This window comes from Phyllobates terribilis, unplaced genomic scaffold (genome assembly GCF_046119375.1).
Source record: "Phyllobates terribilis strain yellow unplaced genomic scaffold, ASM4611937v1 Scaffold_9__5_contigs__length_417890890, whole genome shotgun sequence".
NCBI classification, from domain to species: domain Eukaryota; kingdom Metazoa; phylum Chordata; class Amphibia; order Anura; family Dendrobatidae; genus Phyllobates; species Phyllobates terribilis.
In genome coordinates, this window is record NW_027362769.1 from 65803705 (window position 1) to 65826968 (window position 23264).

The window sequence follows — 23264 nt, forward strand, 5'->3', positions numbered from 1 at the left end:
TACTGGCCTGTCTCCTGGTAGCGCCTCCAGCCTCTGGACACTACGCTGACAGACACAGCAAACCTTCTTGCCACAGCTCGCATTAATGCGCCATCCTGGATGAGCTGCACTACCTGAGCAACTTCTGTGGGTTGTAGAGTCCGTCTCATGCTACCACAAGTGTGAAAGCACAACCAACACTCAAAAGTGACCAAAACATCAGCCAGAAAGCATTGGTACTGAGATGTGGTCTGTGGTCCCCACCTGCAGAACTACTCCTTTATTGAGTACAGTACAGACCAAAAGTTTGGACACACCTTTTCATTTAAAGATTTTTCTGTATTTTCATGACTATGAAAATTGTACATTCACACTGAAGGCATCAAAACTATGAATTAACACATGTGGAATTATATACTTAATAAAAAAAGTGTGAAACAACTGAAAATATGTCTTATATTCTAGGTTCTTCAAAGTAGCCAACTTTTGCTTTGATGACTGCTTTGCACACTCTTGGCATTCTCTTGATGAGCTTCAAGAAGTAGTCATCGGAAATGGTCTTCCAACAATCTTGAAGGAGTTCCCAGAGATGCTTAGCACTTGTTGGCCCTTTTGCCTTCACTCTGCGGTCCAGCTCACCCCAAACCATCTCGATTGGGTTCAGGTCTGGTGACTGTGGAGGCCAGGTCATCTGGCACAGCACCCCATCACTCTCCTTCTTGGTCGAATAGCCCTTACACAGCCTGGAGGTGTGTTTGGGGTCATTGTCTTGTTGAAAAATAAATGATGGTCCAACTAAACGCAAACCGGATGGAATAGCATGCCACTGCAAGATGCTGTGCTAGCCATGCTGGTTCAGTATGCCTTCACTTTTGAATAAATCCCCAACAGTGTCACCAGCAATGCACCCCAACACCATCACACCTCTTCCTCCATGCTTCACGGTGGGAACGAGGCATGTAGAGTCCATCCGTTCACCTTTTCTGCGTCGCACAAAGACACGGTGGTTGGAACCAAAGATCTCAAATTTGGACTCATCAGACAAAAGCACAGATTTCCACTGGTCTAATGTCCATTCCTTGTATTCTTTAGCCCAAACAAGTCTCTTCTGCTTGCTGCCTGTCCTTAGCAGTGGTTTCCTAGCAGCTATTTTACCATGAAGGCCTGCTACACAAAGTCTCCTCTTAACAGTTGTTGAAGAGATGTGTCTGCTGCTAGAACTCTGTGTGGCATTGGCCTGGTCTGTAATCTGAGCTGCTGTTAACCTGCGATTTCTGAGGCTGGTGACTCGGACAAACTTATCCTCAGAAGCAGAGGTGACTCTTGGTCTTCCTTTCCTGGGGCGGTCCTCATGTGAGCCAGTTTCTTTGTAGCGCTTGATGGTTTTTGCAACTGCACTTGGGGACACTTTCAAAGTTTGCCCAATTTTTTGGACTGACTGACTTTCTTGCCATAATACAAATTCTAACAGTTTATTCAGTAGGACTATCAGCTGTGTATCCACCAGACTTCTGCACATCACAACTGATTGTCCCAACCCCGTTTATAAGGCAAGAAATCCCACTTATTAAACCTGACAGGGCACACCTGTGAAGTGAAAATCTTTTCCGGTGACTACCTCTTGAAGCTCATCAAGAAAATGCCAAGAGTGCGCAAAGCAGTCATCAAAGCAAAAGGTGGCTACTTTGAAGAACTTAGAATATAAGACATATTTTCAGTTGTTTCACACTTTTTTGCTAAGTATATAATTCCACATGTGTTGATTCATAGTTTTGATGGCTTCAGTGTGAATGTACAATTTTCATAGTCATGAAAATACAGAAAAATCTTTAAATGAGAAGGTGTGTCCAAACTTTTGGTCTGTACTGTATGTCTTGATAATTGCCAATAATTTCCATCTATTGTCTATTCCATTTGCACAACAGCATGAAAAAAAGTATGTAGGAAAGAAATTTAATCAAAGGGAACCTTTTTGAATCTCTTATCCTATCCTTGCTAAACCATTAATATAACTGTGTAGCCCTTTAAAAGATTAGCCGATCGATAAGTCGATCCCTTTGTCACCCCAATGCACTGCTCCAGCAGCAAGAAATCTTCTTTTTAAAGAGAATCTGTCACCACTTTGGAGTTATCAGACCTCTACTATGGTCATACAAGGTATAGAAAAGTAAATCTATACATACCTGTATGGCCCATAGTAGAGGTTTGATTGCAGAGAAAAGCGCTTTAATCAATTCTATTTTGTACAGGCTTGGTGTCCGGGGGACGCCAAGCAATCCCCGCCTATGTGCTTATCATTCCCTTAAATCCCCGCCCGTATGCTTAATTATCATCCCGGCCCCAGCATTCAAAACGCGCTTTGCTTCATCCCGGCCCCATCTGCACTGCACTGCAGGTTTCTATTGCGCAGGCACCGGGAAGTGACAGTGACTCCCCGGCGCCTGCGCAATAGAACCCTGCGGTGCAGTGCACGGAGAAAGGGGGCCAGTAGGAAGCAAAGCGCGCTCTATGTGAGCGGCGCTTTGCACATGCCCGGGAAGTCAGGGAGCAAAGTGCACGTCAAAGGGCCCTGTGTTGAATAAAGCGCTTTTCTCTGCAATCAAACCTCTACTATGGGCCATACAGGTATGTATAGATTTACTTTTCTATACCCTGTATGGCCATAGTAGAGGTATGATAACTCCAAAGTGGTGACAGATTCCCTTTAAGGTGTGTCTGAAGGCGCATTGGGGTGTGCCACTGCACTTCTAGCTTATCAGTCTCTCACTATTACCTGCCTAGCAGCGCCCTCCACTGACTGATTGACAGCTTGTTTGCTCTGGTACATGGCCAATCAACTAGAGAAGGGTGCTACAAGGTAGGAAATAGAGTGTAAGGCTGAGAAGCTAGAAGTGCAGGGTCACGCTCAATGTACTGCCAGACACAACTTTATTGTTTATCTTTTAAATGTCTACACAATCATACAGTGGCATGTAAAAGTTTGGGTGCCCCTGGTCAAAATTACTGTTATTGTGAACAATTAAGCATGTTGAAGATGAAATGATCTCTAAAAGGCCTAAAGTTAAAGATGACACATTTCCTTTATATTTAAGGCAAAAAAAATATATATTGTAATTTTTTACATTTTAAAAGTAACAAAAAGGAAAACGGGCTGATGCAAAAGTTTGGGCACCCTGCATGTTTAGTACATAGTAGCACCCCTTTTTGCAAGTATCATAGCTTGTGAATGCTTTTTGTAGCCATCAGATGTCTCTGAACAGTAGAACAATGTTCTCCAGAGTCTTCTAAATCTTTCTGAAGGTTTTTTGCAGTCAAATGGGGTTCTGATTTGTCTCTAGTAATCCTACGAGCAGCTGTCCCTGAAATTTTGCTTGGTCTTCCAGACCTTATCTCGATCTCCACTGTTCCTATTAACTGCCATTTCTTAATAATATTTTGATCTGAGGAAAGGGCAGCTTGACAACGCTTCGCTATCTTCTTATAGCCTTCTCCTGCTTTGTGGGCCTCTACCATATTCATTTTCAGAGTACTAGGCAGCAGCTTAGATGAATTCATGGCTGTTTTTTGGCACAAGGTTAGAGGAGGCTGGGGTTTTTAAAGCTGGGAAATTTGCATCACCTGGCCTTTCCTAATGATGATAGTGAACAAGCCATAACCATAACAGGCCAATTAAGGTCTGAAACCTTGGTTAAAGTTAGCTGAGTACAAAAATCTCCAAAGGTGCCCAAACATTTACATCGGCCCATTTTACTTTTTGTAATTTTTAAAATGTAAAATATGAAAATATATATATTTTTTCCTAAAATACAAAGGAAATGTGTCATATTTAACTTTAGGTCTTTTAGAGATCATGTAATCTTCAACTTGCTTACCTGTTCACAATAACAGTAATTTTGACCAGGGGTGCCCAAACTTTTACATGCCACTGTATAAATTATTTGGGGGAGGAGCGTTAAAGGTTATGAAAGGTTCCCTCTAATATAATTTTCTGATGATGCATTCTCTTCAATGGTGAATGAATGTACTTTAGTTTTTTACCTGCAGATTCCACAAACAATTTTTCCTCTGGAGTTGCATGCCTTAGGATCAGCGCCATCATCACAATTACAGTCACATGCCGTTCTCACATTCACTATCACAGAGTCTGTAAATCCCAGGGCACGGATTGAAAAACTTTGATTTGGAAGACATCTTTTTGCAGTTACTTTGATTTTAAATGTTATCTGAAAGACATTGAATTTGTGGGAAACAAACACAAATTTGCAGATGTTAACATAAAAATGAAACCTGCATTAAAATGGAATTTTAAAGTAAGCACATCAGCCTTATTATATGCAGTTTGTGTTGTGAAAAGTTTACTGGTGACATCCACATTTCTAATGTTTTTTTTTTGTTGGAGAACCAAAATAATTATGATTGTTTTATAATTATGATGATATTTAGTTTTGCTTTGTTCTAGTAGAGGAAAATTGTGCAAAGGTAAAAAAATGCTTTCATTTTAATTCTTTATATTTTTCAAAGTTAAAGCATAACATAAAACGCTCTGCTTATTGAAATCAACATTTAATTGCTTTGAAGGCAAAATATACTATACTAAACTTTGGGCAATATTTCTCTGTATGAAAAAAATAAGCTAAAGATACAGTGGCAGCCAAAAGTATTGGCACCCCTGCAATTCTGTCAGATAATACTCAGCTTCTTCCTGAAAATGATTGCAATCACAAATTCTTTGGTATTATTATCTTCATTTAATTTGCTTGCAAGGAAAAAACACAAAAGAGAATGAAGCAAAAATCAAATCATTGATCATTTCACACAAAACTCCAAAAATGGGCCAGACAAAAGTATTGGCACCCTCAGCCTAATACTTGGTTGCACAACCTTTAGCCAAAATAACTGCGAACAACCGCTTCCGGTAACCATCAATGAGTTTCTTACAATGCTCTGCTGGAATTGTAGACCATTCTTCTTTGGCAAACTGCTCCAGGTCCCTGATATTTGAAGGGTGCCTTCTCCAAACTGCCATTTTGAGATCTCTCCACAGGTGTTCTATGGGATTCAGGTCTGGACTCATTGCTGGCCACCTTAGAAGTCTCCAGTGCTTTCTCTCAAACCATTTTATAGTGCTTTTGGGAGTGTGTTTTGGGTCATTGTCCTGCTGGAAGACCCATGACCTCTGAGGGAGACCCAGCTTTTTCACACTGGGCCCTACATTTTGCTGCAAAATTTGTTGGTAGTCTTCAGACTTCATAATGCCATGCACACGGTCAAGCAGTCCAGTGCCAGAGGCAGCAAAGCAACCCCAAAACATCAGGGAACCTCCGCCATGTTTGACTGTAGGGACCGTGTTCTTTTCTTTGAATGCCTCTTTTTTTTTCCTGTACACTCTATGTTGATGCTTTTTCCCAAAAAGCTCTACTTTTGTCTCATCTGACCAGAGAACATTCTTCCAAAACGTTTTAGGCTTTCTCAGGTAAGTTTTGGCAAACTTCAGCCTGCCTTTTTTATGTCTCTGGGTAAGAAGTGGGGTCTTCCTGGGTATCCTACCATACAGTCCCTTTTCATTCAGACGCCGACGGATAGTACGGGTTGACACTGTTGTACCCTCGGACTGCAGGGCAGCTTGAACTTGTTTGGATGTTAGTCGAGGTTCTTTATCCACCATCCGCACAATCTTGCGTTGAAATCTCTCGTCAATTTTTCTTTTCCGTCCACATCTAGGGAGGTTAGCCACAGTGCCATGGGCTTTAAACTTCTTGATGACACTGCGCACGGAAGACACAGGAACATTCAGGTCTTTGGAGATGGACTTGTAGCCTTGAGATTGCTCATGCTTCCTCACAATTTGGTTTCTCAAGTCCTCAGACAGTTCTTTGGTCTTCTTTCTTTTCTCCATGCTCAATGTGGTACACACAAGGACACAGGACAGAGGTTGGGTCAACTTTAATCCATGTTAACTGGCTGCAAGGGTGATTTAGTTATTGCCAACACCTGTTAGGTGCCACAGGTAAGTTACAGGTGCTGCTAATTACACGAATTAGAGAAGCATCACATGATTTTTCAAACAGTGCCAATACTTTTGTCCACCCCCTTTTTTAGGTTTGGTGTGGAATTATATCCAATTTGGCTTTAGGACAATTTTTTTGTGTTTTTTCATTGAAGACAAATTAAATGAAGATAATAATACCAAAGAATTTGTGATTTCAATCATTTTCAGGAAGAAACTGAGTATTATCTGACAAAATTGCAGGGGTGCCAATACTTTTGGCCACCACTGTATGTGCAGATGGCATCTTTTTCAGGTGGATTCCGCCTGAAAAAGGACTAAAAAAAGTAAAAAAGAATGAGCATATGCACAGCAATGTCAAAACGACTTGCTATATATGTTCCATCTGTTGTCCCATGAAGGGGCTAAAAAGTGACCCGTTCACACTTCTTGCAGCTTCAGCTTGGAAGCTGCCACTATTTTATATATAGAATGGAAAAAAACATCGCCAGCGGAAAAGCTGCCATGAAAGACATCCAAAAACACATCAGAAAAGATGCTTCAGTGAAATAAAACATTTCTGAAGCATCTTCTGCTTAAAAAACGATGCGGGTACATCAGTGTCTTAAAAATGTTGTGTGCACATACCCTTATAATTACCAACATACGAGTCCAAAATTGTGGAAAAAATCCAAGTAGCAATGTCTCATATTCCCTCGAATCTACCATTTTAATATAAATTAGTTTAAGGGAAGATTCAGGCAGCCATATAACTCGGACAGGGATCGCAACGCACTGCTCGGACTGGAAGGCGGCCCTCCTGATCTGAGCGTGACAGCATATATCTCTATGCAGCTGTGAAGCTCAGCCAATGGCAGCTGTCACGCCACTGACTAATCCAAGGATTGCGTTGTGATGCCCGTATAACTCTTCCCCAAATCCCAGCCCTTTGCAGTGTAGTTTGCGGGACACTACCATTAAAAATGTGACTGTATAAAAAGGGAATATATAACTTATATTAATATACATAATATTTTGTTGTCACTCATACCCCACACTTGCACCATTATAACTCAAATGCAAGTAAAACCTTATAATTAAGCAACTAATAATATAATAAATATTGATGATTTTAGTTTTATATTGATCTTCCTCATTATGTGCTGCTCTATACAGACACAAAATATAGCAAAAAAGAGGCCATACTCATAAGCATTGCCTTTCACTTACCTCTTCATTGATCCTCACATTGCTGCAAGCCCCTCTTAATTGATCTACAGAATTATTACTATTGGAGCAATTAGAATCATATAGAATCTCCAGAAAGTCCGGAGTGATTCCATGGTCCAGAATGACCTCAGATGACAAGCTCTGTGATCAGATAAAGGAGAGGTCTCAGTATTCTTCACAGCATTAATTTTACAATTTAACACTTTAAAGCCAACCTATATTGGGCTTTCTGGGCCATGCGGGGTTTTTTTGTGCCACATTTTCATCAACTTATTTTAAGACTCAAACCTGTTTACATCAACAGCTGTACATTTAAAATAAAAGATAAAGTAGCCAAACCCTTTAATGATTCCAAATGTGATGCCACTATTCATAAAGGTGTCATGAAATGAGCCCAGAAGGCTTTCTAAAGAGATACTATGCTGGAGTGTCTCAATGAGAAAACTTTTCACCTAGCGTCAACATGGGTTTATGAGGGATCAGTCCAGTCACTAATTTTATCAGCTTCTATGAGGAGGTAAATTCTAGACTGGACCAAGGTGAAAGCTACTATACACATTAGACTAAAGTTGGCCAACAGTCTTATGTGTATGGGGGCCTCCCAACTCCGCCCTGAGAGTAGATATCAGGGGGAAAAAAAGATCCAGTACCTTGGATTGCCAACTGTTGATCGTTTTGTTCTCTGGGAGATAAGCCTCCGCCAAAGGAGCCTGCCAGCGGCTTTCTCAGAGAACACAGGAGCTGTTGGACAAATTCTCTCTGTAATGTACATGGAGACTTAATTATGTGAATAATGTGTATCTAGGTTTTCAAAGGCATTCAATACAGTGCTAGATAGAAGGTTGATACATAAAACGAGAACAATGCAACTAGGGGAAATTATGTGCAAATTGGTTAGTAACTGGCTCAGTGATAGGAAACAGAGGGTAGTTATTTATGGAACACACTTTGATTGGGTCACAGTTAACAGTGTGGTACCACAGGTGTTAGTATTGGGCCCTCTTCTTTTGAATATGCTTATTAATCATCTTGTTTAGGGCATACACAGTGGAATTTCAATATTTACAGTTAATATTAAACCCTATAAAATAATCAACACAGAGTTGGATAATTTAAAGGGGTTGTCCAATACTTGGACAACCCCTTTTGAATGCCTATGTTTTCTCCTTGTAAAATAATAACACTTATTCTTACCTCTGGTGCTGAAACTGTTCCAGCAGTGTCCGCACTCGCTCTCCTGGGGATCGCATGACATTGTTAGGTCACCCGATCCCTGTGGTTAATCAGCACTAGCTTCACATACATCCAGAGGAAGTGAGAGAGTAACAGCTCAATTCTTTGTTTCACCTCACCCAACCTCTATCACCAGAGTTAAGCCCCCCATACACATGAGTCTAATGCTGCAAAAACTCACATTGTTCGCTCGAAGAACACAGGAGAGCTCACCTAGACAAGTGAGCGCTACTGTGTATGGGAGGGTTGGCTGAGATGGTTGTCAGCTGAACAATCAGCCTAAGCATCGTTCAGCCAACAGCCATTTAATATGTATGGTCAGCTTTAGGCCTTCTAAGATTGGGTTAAAACTCATTTCTGAAGATGTATAGAGTAGTACTATGCCATAATTTATTAGCAACCATCACCTCCTTTGCACAGCACTGGAAATCCCCTGGAATGTCATCAATGATTAACTTTTTTTTTTTAGAAATCCAATACAACCGGCAAATATACAATAAATTAATGAGTTAATCCTGTTAATTTAGATGGGACAGTATTGCTTCAAATTGGAATTGCATAAAATCTTCAAAACATGACACCTCTTTTCACTGCCCTCTCAACTGTACTACTTTTTCCTTTATCTCCCTCCCCTTTATCTAGACACCAAAGGACCCTATTATGTTTTGATCATGGCTAAACCTAAAGTTTAAGATCATTACAGATCTTTCACAGATTGCAATGTTGTGGTTATTTTCTTTTAAAGGATGTAAAACTGTAATTTTGCTGATTTGCTATTTTATGCATTCACACAACTCTTGTTGTTGATTGTTTCACAATCTATTTTTTTTGTTAAACTATTAGAAACAATTGAAAAAAAAATAGTGCAAGTAAGTATAAGGATAAGTATACTGTGGAGTTGGAACATTCACATGGATTTATTCTAGTTGCCATATTTGAAGTTATTAACAATATTTTTATCTTAATATGGGGCAATTAGTATCCACTTTTTTGCTTCCTCTGAACCAATACAATGGGATTATAGTTTATGGTTTCTTCATTCACTTCAATGGGAGATGAGCTCCAGTATCCGAGACAAAACACTATAAAGTGTATGGAGCTACGGCGTTTCAGCTCTGCACTCTGTGAACTTCTGGCTATTGCGGCACAAAGTAGCAGCTGAGCAGTGAGAGTGGTGGGTGTTAGGTCATTAATATCAAATTGGTGGGGATCTATCTTAAGGATAAATCATTATTAGCCCCGAACGACCCCTGTAAGGGCTCGTGCAGACGGATGTATAACTCGAAGGAGTGCTATCCTTCGTTTTGACGGATAGCACTCATCCCCATAATATTCAATGGGGCTGTGCACATGTCCAACTCGGTCCAGGGAAAAAATTGCGGCATGCATGATTGCCATTCATGCCTGTGGGTCTGTGGAAAACATCTGACTGCACTCGGATGACATTAGAGGGCGGTCCGGCTTTCACAGCCTGACATTATAGAGGAGGTGGAGAATTTTTTTCTTTTTTTTATCTCCAGTTCCTAGAAAATCGGAACACACTCTGATCAAACTCTGAAAAAAGTCTGATCGGAGTGTGATTTGCATAATCAGACCGATTTTCTAGGATGTGTAAAAAAATGGTCATCTGCACCTGCCCTACATGTAAAAGCAAGTATAAAGCGATGTAAAGCCCTGAGTAATAGATTTATTCTTGGATATTAACTTAAGATAGGAAATCCATTAGCATAACATATTGAGGTTGGGTACAACTCAAGACAACTATAACATGACAAAGATCCAGAGAGTATACATAGCCCATTAAAATACTTTTTATTAAATACAATTAAAACAGAATCAATACAAAAAAGTAAGACAGACACTGCTGTCCTCAGAACAGGGACATTAAACACCTATACACATGGTGGAAGCACTCACATGTTCAAACAACAGTTCAATTATATCACCTAATCATACAGCTCTAATACCATGGGATCTACTTTTCCCTTATTTTCCAAGCAGATTAGGCAATGCAATCAGTTTAATAGTTAGAAATGACAGTTACGACCACCAGTGTATGTGTTGTCCCTGCCGCCCCAACGCACGTTTCGCTCCATCTTTGTCAGGAGGCGTGTGTTGGGGGGTGGACAAGATTAAATCAAAGGGATTAGCCAATCGGTGCGGTGAATGAGGAGGTGTGTGGATCATATGGTTTACTTGTATGTAGGTCAGATGCCGTGCATAAATTAAATGTGGAGCGGAAGTACCCCTGATTGTGCAGCGCATGCGTCATTGACGTCACACACCGGAAATGGGCATGTCTGGTGTGTGACATCAGCGCCGCACAATCAGGGGGACTTCCGCTCCATAATTAATCTGTTCTTGGAACATGTGAGTGCTTCCACCCTGTGTATAGGTGTTTAATGTTCCTGCTTTGAGGACAGCAGCCTCATTTTTGTATTGATTCTATTTTATTTGTTTTTAATAAAAAGTATTTTAATGGGCTATGTATACTCTCTGGATCTTTGTCATATTATTATTCTTGGATGTGTTTCTTTTTTATTAGTTTATATTACAATAATCATCATATTAATACATTTACATGGTAAACTCACCCAATCTGTGAGTCATGGCTGTGCTTGTTTTGAAATCTACTAAACACATTTCACCACTTGCTTTTTCTATTGCAAGCAAGATTTCTACAGTGTCTCTATGACCTCTGTGGTTAGGTTTGTAACCACCAACTTTTTTTTATACCAAGGGAGGTGTCCCAATTTCAAAACAAAATGTTCAAACAATTTTCACACAGCTTTAGTTGAACTTTTGTGTCTTACCTTACAATATGTCAAACTGTATGAGATTCAAAGAAAATACAGTTCTGTGATACTATTCTTATACACACATGGACAAAATTGTTTTAGCCCTTCTGTTATAGTCAGAAAAACCCACAATGGTCACAATAATTTGAACCTGACAAAAATATTTTTCAATTTACATTTACTAAATATCAACAAATGAAAATCAGACTTTACTTTTATATGGTGGTTCAACAGAATATTTTTTAAAAACAAACTAATGAAAATGGCCTGGACAAAAATGATAACCCTAGAAAAGAATGAAAATAATTTGACCACAGGGACATTTTAAAATAAATTGTGTCCTGTAATTAACATCACAGATATCTAGAAACTTATAATCAGTCTTTCTGCCTACTTAAAGGGTGAATGTTACGGGTGTGTCAGGTGTAATAGATAGTCGCTCTGAATGTGGCTGTAAAAGGTCAGTGCTCTTGGCATTAGAGACTCCCTCCTGCTTCTGATTGACATACCCTTGCCTGGGAGTTAAAAACACTCAGTTTGCTCCAGGGAATCACGGGTGATACTTCTATGTACCTTTGTGCAGGCTTGGAGCACTAGCAGTCTAGCTTCTTCTCTGGTGCCCTTGGAGGACAGTTGGCATTACTCTTCTGGTGTCTGCTCAAGCTAAGTTAATCCCCTTTGTTTGTGTACCTTGTTGTATTTAGTTTGTAGTGGGGCCTGACCAGTGCTCACCCCTCCCTCTCCCTATCTAGGGCCAAGCTCTAGGGTCATCCAGGGCTTATGGTCCTGCTCGGCGATAGGTGTGAAACCTATTTAGGGATGGTAGGGTAGGCAGGGTGATATTAGATCTGCCTAGGGGTCTCCACTCCCCCTTTCCCTAGTGTTTGGGCTTCCCCCCCCTCTTCCCTTCGTGTTGCACTTAGTCTTTTCCACACCTTGCGTGACAGTGAAAAGTAGTCACAGTGCTTTTTGGTATCATGGTGTGTACCACACTGGACATAAACCAAAGAAAGCTAAGGAGAGAGTTGTCTCAGGAGATTAAAAAGAAAATTAAATGCAAACATGTTAACTGTAAAGGCTATAAGACCATCTCCAGCAACTTTATGTTTTTTTTACATTTCTGTTGAATCACAATTCACATGCAATGTCTAATTTTCATTAGTTGATATTCAGTAAATTTAAATTGAAAATTACTTTTGTTAGTTTCAAGGTATTTCAGTGACCATTGTGGGTTCTCTTACTTTAAAAGAAGTACGTTTTTTGCAAATCTAACGCATTAAAATTACTCATTCAGGTCTACGGATTCATGAAAAATCACAACTTACATTGCCATCCATGTGCAATCCGTGTGCTGTTCGGTTTTTACATTGTAGTTGATAGGAGACGCTTTGTAATTGATTCATTTTTTTAAATACAAGAAAATCACTGATGGTAAAAACTGACACACTGACCAAACCATTTCTTTTGCATACTGGAAAAATCACTGACATCTGAATGATGCCCTATGGTTGTGCTGGTTTCAGAAGACGAACGATGAAATGTCATTATTTTTATCTTTGGCATGGAATTCAACTCATGTTCTGGCAATCCAATAGAGAATGAGTAGGAAGCCTTGCTTTAAATTATTATGGCAGATTTATTAATACTAGTGTTGAGCGAACATGCTCGACACTGCTCGGTACTCGCCCGAGCATCACGCTACTCGGGATGTTCGGCGAGCACCGAGCATTTCCGGGTTACTCGGGCAGGAGCTCGGGTCTCCGCCCTGCATGTTTGGCGCTCTTTACAGAGCCAATGAACATGCAGGGATTGCCAGCCAGTCACTGTAATGCCACAGCCATGTTGTTTGTGGGCATTACAGTGATTGGCTGGCCGCACAGCGTCACCTCGAGTATTTAAAACCGGGTGCCGCCATCTTGGACACAGTCGCTCCGGATCAGACAGTGTAGGGACAGCGCTGCTGATTTAGGGAGAGATATATCCTGCAAAATAGTTAGTGTAGGGTCTGTAAAGGCTGCCAGATCAAACAAACAGTCCTTCTCAGGACTAATATCCATCCCAGGTATATCAGGCAGGCAGGCTGTATAGGAGACGCAGTGGTTATACCAGCAAACGCTGCATTACAGTCCTGTGTGCTGCTTCTGTTGCTGAAATTGCTGGACTTAGTTCCAGGTCCCGGGGGCCAGGAAAAATCCTTTTTTTTAATCTAAATCCTCATTTTTTTTTCCTCCTTCACAACGTACAAATACCCATCTTATTAACCTTTTGGTGCCCCCCCCCCCCCCCCAAAAAAAAAGTGTGCCTCTGATTTTTCAGACACAAATATATCTGTTGAAAATAGTCTGGTGTGGGCCAGAGAAATAGAAGTGTGGTTTTGCAGTTCTATGGGCCATTTGTATCTAAAAAAACAGTTTGAGTGTGTCGCTCACTATTCAGCCGCAAATATAGATATATTTTAAAAAGCCTGGTATACACCAGTAAATTATTACTGTGGTTTTGATGTTCCATGGTAAAACATCTCTATTATCCTGTTTTTGGCATTTTTTGCTGTATAAAAATAATAATAGTGTCTCCCTGATTTTTCAGACACAAATATATCTGTTGAAAATAGTCTGGTGTAGGCCAGAGAGACAGAAGTGTGCTTTTGCTGTTCCACGGTAAAAAATCTCTATTATCCTGCTTTTAGCATTTTTTGCTGTAAAAAAAAAAAAAATAGTGTCTCCCTGATTTTTCAGACACAAATATATCTCTTGAAAATAGTCTGGTGTAGGCCCGAGAAATACAAGTGTGGTTTTGCAGTTCCACGGTACAAACCTCTGTATTATCCACTTTTGGGCCATTTGTATCTAAAAAAAACAGTTTGAGCGTGTCGCTCACTGTTCAGCTGCAAATATATATATATTTTAAAAAGCCTGGTATACACCAGTAAATTATTACTGTGGTTTTGATGTTCCACGGTAAAACATCTCTATTATCCTGTTTTTGGCATTTTTTGCTGTATAAAAATAATAATAGTGTCTCCCTGATTTTTCAGACACAAATATATCTGTTGAAAATAGTCTGGTGTAGGCCAGAGAGACAGAAGTGTGCTTTTGCTGTTCCACGGTAAAAAATCTCTATTATCCTGCATTTTGCATTTTTTGCTGTAAAAAAAAAAATAAAATATTGTCTCCCTGATTTTTCAGACACAAATATATCTGTTGAAAATAGTCTGGTGTAGGCCCGAGAAATACAAGTATGGTTTTGCAGTTCCACGGTACAAACCTCTGTATTATCCACTTTTGGGCCATTTGTATCTAAAAAAAACAGTTTGAGTGTGTCGCTCACTGTTCAGCCGCAAATATATATATATTTTAAAAAGCCTGGTATACACCAGTCAATTATTACTGTGGTTTTGATGTTCCACGGTAAAACATCTCTATTATCCTGTTTTTGTCATTTTTTGCTGTATAAAAATAATAATAGTGTCTCCCTGATTTTTCAGACACAAATATATCTGTTGAAAATAGTCTGGTGTAGGCCAGATAGACAGAAGTGTGCTTTGGCTGTTCCACGGTAAAAAATCTCTATTATCCTGCTTTTTGCATTTTTTGCTGTAAAAAAAAAACAAACAGTGTCTCCCTGATTTTTCAGACACAAATATATCTGTTGAAAATAGTCTGGTGTAGCCAGAGACACAGAAGTGTTATTTTGCTGTTTCACGGTAAAACATCTCTATTATCCTGTTTTTGGCATTTTTTGCTGTATAAAAATAATAATAGTGTCTCCCTGATTTTTCAGACACAAATATATCTGTCGAAAATAGTCTGGTGTAGGCCAGAGAGACAGAAGTGTGCTTTTGCTGTTCCACGGTAAAAAATCTCTATTATCCTACTTTTTGCATTTTTTGCTGTAAAAAAAAAAAAAAATAGTGTCTCCCTGATTTTTCAGACACAAATATATCTGTTGAAAATAGTCTGGTGTAGGCCCGAGAAATACAAGTGTGGTTTTGCAGTTCCACGGTACAAACCTCTGTATTATCCACTTATGGCCCATTTGTATCTAAAAAAAACAGTTTGAGTGTGCCGCAAATATATATATATTTTAAAAAGCCTGGTATACACCAGTAAATTATAACTGTGGTTTTGCTGTTCCACGGTAAAAAATCTCTATTATTCAGGTTTTGGTAGTTTTTTCCGTGAAGAAAAACAGTAGTGTCTCCTGACTGTTGTGACACAAAAATATATCTGTTGAAAATAGTCTTGTGTAGGCCCGACATCCCAGTGTGGTTTCGCAGTTCCACGGGTCAAATCGCTGTACTATCCAGTTTTGGGCCTTTGGTATCTAAAAAAAAAGCAGTTTGAGTGTGTCGCTCACTGTTCAGCCGCAAATATCTCTATTTAAAAAAGTGTGGTATACCCCAGTAAACAATAACTGTGGTTTTCCTCTTCCACGGTTCTAATCTACTCTTTATTACCCTTTTTCCATTGATAGTGCAAGTGTAAGCTATTTTACTTCATTTACAATGGGCAAGGCGCGTGGCAAGGGACATGGAAGTGGACGTTCTGGTGATGGTTCGTGCAGAGGACGGGGCCGTGGCCAAGGTGAAAATGTGCCACAACCAACAGCCACATCTTCTCGCTCCCACTTCTTGACCGAATTACTAGGGAAGCACAGAACAACACCAGTATTGAGAACTGATCAGTGTGAACAGGTTATTAATTGGATAGCAGACAATACTTCCAGTTACCTGGGCACCACCACCTCCGGTCTGTCTTCCACACGGTCAACTCTTAGTAGCCGTGAGTCTCGACCGCATACTCCTCCTCACCCTGATGCTCCTTCCTCCCACCATGCCGAGTGTCGTCAGACAGCAAGTGATCCCACACTTGGACACTCTGAAGAGCTGTTCACTGGTCCATTTCCATATTTGGGCCCCTCGCCTGATACGCTTGAAGTGGTGGAAGAGGAGATCCCATGTTGCGATGCCCAAATATTTGAACAGCCACGGCCACAGGAAGTCGACGTTGGCAATCTGTCACAAGAGGTGGACGATGACGAGACACAATTGCCAGGAAGTGAGGAGGAGGATCGTGGTGCGCAAGTGGAAGAGGAGGACGTGGTGGATGATCTAGTAACTGACCCAACGTGGAAGGAGGACATGCAGAGTGAGGCCAGCAGCACACAGGGGGAGGGAGGCAGAGTACCCCAACAGGCAGGAAGAAGCAGTGTGGTGGCCGCAGACAGAAGGCAGGCAACCGCTCCCCGTAACACCAACACGAGGGACGTTGCCAGTACAAGCGGTAGGTCTTCCAGAGTCTGGAATTTTTTTAAAGACTCTGCTGATAACCCCAAAAAGGCCATATGTTCCACCTGCCATGCCAGCATCAGCAGGGGTGACAAAACTACCAGCCTGACCACCACCAGCATGATCAGGCACATGGCAGCAAAGCACCCGACTTTGTGGGGCGAAACCCAGGGTCCACGACCAGTGTCAGCGGGTGTCACCACTGCTTCCTCCACTGTTGTGCGTGCAATAGAACCCCCTGTTGTGTGTGCAAGGCAACCCCCTGTCCATACTGCATGTAAAGATGCCCCCTCCTCTCAGTCTTCACTTGCTATGGCAGTTTCTCAAGAAACAGCATCAATGTCCACGTCCACGTCCCACCGCAGCGTTCAATTGTCCATATCCTAGACCTTTGAACGAAAGCGGAAATTCGCAGCTAATGCCCCACAGGCCACAGTCCTAAATTCGCGCATTTCACGACTGCTTGCATTGGAAATGCTGCCTTTTAGGCTGGTGGAGACGGAATCCTTCCGCAATCTTATGGCGGTGGCCGTCCCTCGGTACTCAGTCCCCAGCCGACACTATTTTGCCCGGTGTGCCATCCCCGCACTACACAAGCACGTGTCCCAAAGCATCTGCCGTGCCCTCAACAACGCAGTTACTGGGAGAGTCCACCTGACAACGGACACGTGGACAAGTGCTTGTGGCCAGGGACGGTACATCTCTCTGACGGCACACTGGGTAAACATAGTGGAAGCCGGGACCCAGTCGGACCTTGGGACTGAACACATCCTCCCCACACCGAGGGTTGCGGGCCCTATGTCAGTCAGAGTTGCCCCCACAGTGTACAGCTCCTGCGCATCCTCCTCCTCCTCCTCATGTTCAGCCTCCATCTCAGATATCACCACATCAGTTACAAGCTGGAAGCATTGCAGTACTGCCTCCGCCAAGCGGCAACAGGCTGTGCTGAAACTCATAAGCTTAGGTGATAAACCTCACACTGCTTGTGAGTTGTGGACAGCTGTGAAAGAGCAGGCAGATCTGTGGCTGAGACCGCTGAACCTACATCCCGGCATGGTCGTGTGTGACAATGGCCGTAACCTGGTGGCGGCTCTGAGGCGAGGTGAGATCACACACGTACCATGCCTGGCTCATGTGCTTAACCTCGTGCTTCAGCGGTTTCTTAAATCGTACCCCGAGTTGCCAGATCTGCTCGTGAAAGTACGCCGCCTGTCAGCTCATTTTCGCAAGTCGGCTACAGCTTCCGCCGCCCTTGCTGTGTTGCAGCAGCGTTTGCAGATTCCGGCACACCGACTGGTGTGTGATGTCCCCACATGTTGGAACTCTACCCTCCACATGTTGCAAAGGATTTGTGAGCAGAAGAGAGCAGTTGTGGAGTACCAACTGCAACAAGGCCGTCGATATTCAGGTCAGACTCCACACATAAGACCTCAGGAGTGGACCTGGATGTCTGACATATGTACCATCCTGACAAACTTTGAGGAGGCCACCAAGATGGTGAGTGGTGATGATGCCATCATTAGTGTCAGCATCCCACTTGTCTGTCTTTTGCAACGCTCTCTGCAGAGAATTAAAGAGGAGGCATGGCAGCCAGAGTATGATGAGATGGATCAAGAAGCCGTAGCGGGCGATTACACACAGCCCAGCCTCATCTCATCCCAACGTGCATTGGGGGACAATGAGGGAGAGGAGGAGGAGGAGGAGGAAGAAGAACAGGAGCAGCTATCATGCGTTGTAGATGGTAGCACCTGTACAAGTGTCATTCCGTCGGTTCAGCGTGGGTGGCCTGAGGACAGGGGGGAGGAGGAAGAGGAGGAGGAGGAGAGCATGGTCAGTCGTCATCTTGGTGAGGACACGGAAATCTTGCCCGTTACCAGTCTGGCACGCATGGCTGACTTTATGTTACGCTGCCTTAACCATGACCCTCGTGTTGTCAAAATGTTGGGTGACAGTCATTACTGGTTGGTGACACTTGTAGACCCCCGCTACAAGGAGAACTTTCACTCTCTTATTCCTGAGGTGGAGAGGTCTACAAAAATGGGGCAATACCAGAAGGCCCTTGCTGCAGAACTCTTAAAAAAATTCCCATCTGAACACGCTAGCTTCAGAGGTCACAGTTCGTTGCCCAACCAAGGCGTACAGGCGAGAGAGATGCAACTCCAATCCAGCAGAGGCAGGGGAACACTGTCAACGTTCTGGGACAGTTTTCTGACACCCGCCCAGCTTACAGGCCCTGAGGCGCGGGGTACTCTCACAAGGAGTGGAAAGTTTCAAAAGAAGGTGAGGGAGTACCTTGCCAATCGTACCAGCGTCCTCCGTGATTCCTCTGTGCCTTTTAATTATTGGGTATCCAAGCTGGACACTTGGAATGAACTCACTCTGTACGCCTTGGAGGTCTTGGCCTGCCCTGCCGCTAGCGTGCTATCGGAGCGTGTTTTTAGTGCCGCTGGGGGAATTATAACTGATAAGCGCACTCGCCTGTCAACTGACAATGCTGACAAGCTGACCCTTATCAAAATGAACAAGGGCTGGATTGGGCCAGACTTCTCATCACCACCAAATGACAGCAGAGTAACATAAAGTCAAATCCACTGTGTTATTTCGGGAGGTGTATTCACATGCACCGCTTCACACCCACACATGGGTATACGCTTCCTCGTTTCGGCTGTTTAATCTTCTTCTCCTTATCCTCAGCCTCCACCACCACTATACCACCAGGGTGCCAGCATTGCAAGTTCCTCCGTCCTAATTTTTGGCAGCTTTTGCTGGGAAAGCATAAGCAAATACCATGGGACACCCACTCCCCAATAATGGGACTTATGTTTGTAATATGCTGCACTGCATGGCTCTTGTAAGGGGCATTGCAAGTTCCTCCGTCCTAATTTTTGGCAGCTTTTGCTGGGAAAGCATAAGCAAATACCATGGGACACCCACTCCCCAATAATGGGACTTATGTTTGTAATATGCTGCACTGCATGGCTCTTGTAAGGGGCATTGCAAGTTGCTCCATCCTAATTTTTGGCAGCTTTTGCTGGGAAAGCATAAGCAAATACCATGGGACACCCACTCCCCAATAATGGGACTTATGTTTGTAATATGCTGTACTGCATGGCTCTTGTAAGGGGCATTGCAAGTTGCTCTGTCCTAATTTTTGGCTGCTTTTGCTGGGAAAGCATAAGCAAATACTATGGGAGACCCACTCCCCAATAATGGGACTTATGTTTGTAATATGCTGTACTGCATGGCTCTTGTAAGGGGCATTGCAAGTTGCTCCGTCCTAATTTTTGGCAGCTTTTGCTTGCAAGGCATAAGCAAATACTATGGGAGACCCACTCCCCAATAATGGGACTTATGTTTGTAATATGCTGTACTGCATGGCTCTTGTAAGCGGCATTGCAAGTTGCTCCGTCCTAATTTTTGGCAGCTTTTGCTTGCAAGGCATAAGCAAATACTATGGGACACCCACTCCCCAATAATGGGACTTATGTTTGTAATATGCTGTATTGCATGGCTCTTGTAAGGGGCATTGCAAGTTGCTCCGTCCTAATTTTTGGCAGCTTTTGCTGGGAAAGCATAAGCAAATACTATGGGAGACCCACTCCCCAATAATGGGACTTATTGTAGCGTCGGCGTCCCTGCCTCCTGCTAGGCAGGGACGCTGTTCCCCTCACCTCTCCACTCCGTTCCCGGCGTCTTCCTCCCGCTCTGCTGGCAGCGCGCGCTGCTTCCCGGCAACGGTGCTTAGGGCGCGCGCGCGCGCGCTCCCCCTCTCTTAAAGGGGCCGCGCGCGCCGTCCTAAGGAGTCCCCGGCCAATGGCCGGAGGACTTCACCATATATAAGGCACCTCCTCCAAAATGGAGGTGCCCGAGCAATGTTGTTGCAAAGCCTTCACTCTGCTTCAGCCCTCAGGTCCCGTTTCCAGTTACCTGCCAGATTCCTGCCTGTTACCTGCCAGTCACCTGCCAGATTCCTGCTTGATTCCTGCCAGATATCCGTTTACCTGCTTGCAAGCCTGCGGTCCGACGGTCTGCCTTCCGACACCTGTCAGTCTGTCTATGGACCAGCCTGCCCGCTCACCTGGGAGCGCTCGTCTGCTACCTGCCTGCTAGTCTACCTGGAGGCTCCGCCGTCACTTGCCGTGACCACCTGCCTGTCCAGAGACTCTTGTCTGCTCACCTGTGAGCGCTCATCTGCTACCTGCCTGCTAGCCTACCTGGAGGCTCCGCCGTCACTTGCCGTGACCACCTGCCTGTCCAGAGACTCTCGCCTGCTCACCTAGGAGCGCTCACCTGCTACCTGCCTGCAAGCCTACCTGGAGGCTCTGCCGTCACTAGCCGTGACCACCTGCCTGTCCAGAGACTGTCCCTGTCACTTGCCGTGAGTACCCGTCCTTCTACCCAGAGACTGTCCCTATCACTTGCCGTGACTACCTGCCCTTCTACCCAGAGACTGTCCCTGTCACTTGCCGTGACTACCTGCCCTTCTACCCAGAGACTGTCCCTGTCACTTGCCGTGATTACCTGCCCGTCTTCCCTGGGAGCCACCCGCTTCCTTACAAGGACCGCCCCCTTGTATAGTTGCTCAGAGGTTCCGCCTCCCAGACCCGTTACACTTATGTTTGTAATATGCTGTACTGCATGGCTCTTGTAAGGGGCATTGCAAGTTGCTCCGTCCTAATTTTTGGCAGCTTTTGCTTGCAAGGCATAAGCAAATACTATGGGACACCCACTCCCCAATAATGGGACTTATGTTTGTAATATGCTGTACTGCATGGCTCTTGTAAGGGTCATTGCAAGTTGCTCCGTCCTAATTTTTGGCAGCTTTTGCTGGGAAAGCATAAGCAAATACTATGGGAGACCCACTCCCCAATAATGGGACTTATGTTTGTAATATGCTGTACTGCGTGGCTCTTGTAAGGGGCATTGCAAGTTGCTCCGTCCTAATTTTTGGCAGCTTTTGCTTGCAAGGCATAAGCAAATACTATGGGACACCCACTCCCCAATAATGGGACTTATGTTTGTAATATGCTGTACTGCATGTGACGCGCCCCCTGGGCCGTGTGTACACGTGTGTGGGATACCCGGTGCCGGGTCTCTGGGGTCTGTAGTCTCCTGTCACGCTGTCTCTGTATACTGGAGGTAGGGGGCCTAAGCTGACCCTAAGCTGGGGCCCTGACTAATCCCTCAACCTGGAGGTACTGTTAAAGGTACAGAGGTCCAGGCCGCCAGCGTAACCCCTACCTCCTGAGGATCCCTGCACCTAAGTAATCTAGTCCTGAGAAGGACCCCAATCACAACAAAAGGGGACAAGTAATAATATGCCCACACACAGTACTTAGACGAACGAGACAGTACAAGGGAAAAACCAAAACCACCTTGCATACAAAAACTACACAACTACAACTGAGGGAACACCAACGGTAAAGGAGATAAATGATAAAGCGATGAAGGGAAAAAACACTCCAAATGCACTTAGCTCTGAAACTCCAAATACCACGATCCGCTCTGTTAGTCTGCATGAAATGCTTTCACCGACACTTCCCTAACAGACCAGCAGGCATTTGAAGGAGTCTCACTACAGCAGCATTGATTGCAGCTGGGCGAGGCTGGACCTCGTCTAGCACAGAGAGAGAGAGAATTAACTCCCTCACTGCCGAAAAACACAAAGCACCAAAAAGTCAGCTGCGAGAAGTCAGGCTGTGTAATCGTGACGATCTTCGTGGCGACACACCCGTGACAGTACCCCCCCTTCTACGAGGGGCCTCCGGACCCTCAGGGCCAGGTTTATCCGGGTGAGTCGTGTGGAAGGCCCGAACTAATCGGTCTGCGTTAATATCCGACGCAGGAACCCACATCCTGTCCTCAGGACCATACCCTTTCCAATGAACCAGGTACTGAAGGGACCGGCGATTAAAGCGTGAATCGATGACCCTCGATACCTGGAACTCCAAGTTACCCTTGACCACCACTGGAGGGGGAGGTAAAGGTGTCGGTACCACCGGCGCCACATACCTCTTAAGCAACGATCTGTGGAACACGTTGTGAATTTTAAACGTAGGGGGGAGGTCAAGACGGAATGCCACCGGATTAATAATAGAACTGATTCTGTACGGCCCGATGAACCTGGGACCCAGTTTCCAGGAGGGAACCTTAAGTTTTATATTCCTGGTAGACAACCATACCCGATCGTTCACACTTAGGTCCGGACCAGACACTCTCCTCCTATCAGCCATACGTTTGTATCGGTTCCCCATAGTATTCAGATTCTTCAGCACCCCTCTCCATACTGAAGCGAGTGATGAGGAAAATCGTTCTTCCTCAGGAACCCCCGAAGAGCCCCCCCTACTGAAAGTACAAAACTGGGGGTGAAAACCATATGCCCCAAAAAACGGGGACTTACCAGTGGACTCGCTCCGCCTATTATTAAGAGCAAACTCTGCCAGAGGTAAGAAAGAAGCCCAGTCCTCCTGGTTCTCTGACACAAAACACCGGAGATATGTCTCCAAGCTCTGGTTCATACGTTCCGTCTGACCATTGGTCTGAGGATGAAAAGCCGATGAGAACGACAAATGCATACCCCGCCGTGCACAAAACGCCTTCCAGAACTTGGACACAAACTGAGACCCCCGATCAGACACCACCTCGGAGGGTACCCCGTGAAGCCTCACAATCTCCCCAATGAACACCTGCGCAAGAGTTTTAGCATTAGGGAGAGCCGGAAGAGCGATAAAATGTGCCATCTTGCTGAACC

General features: G+C 43.8%; 1 protein-coding gene across 4 annotated transcripts in view; it reads right to left on the minus strand.

The window, feature by feature from the left end:
- The window catches only part of ITGB2 (integrin subunit beta 2), a 170399-nt gene that overhangs the window by 27701 nt on the left and 119434 nt on the right, over positions 1-23264 (minus strand). For all 4 annotated transcript variants that reach the window (XM_073646550.1, XM_073646552.1, XM_073646553.1 and 1 more), the window contains exons 10-11: positions 7196-7336; positions 4018-4202 (exon numbers count right to left, since the gene is read on the minus strand). In XM_073646550.1, the coding sequence (XP_073502651.1) occupies positions 4018-4202; positions 7196-7336 (326 nt within the window). The remainder of the gene's footprint in view (positions 1-4017; positions 4203-7195; positions 7337-23264) is intronic.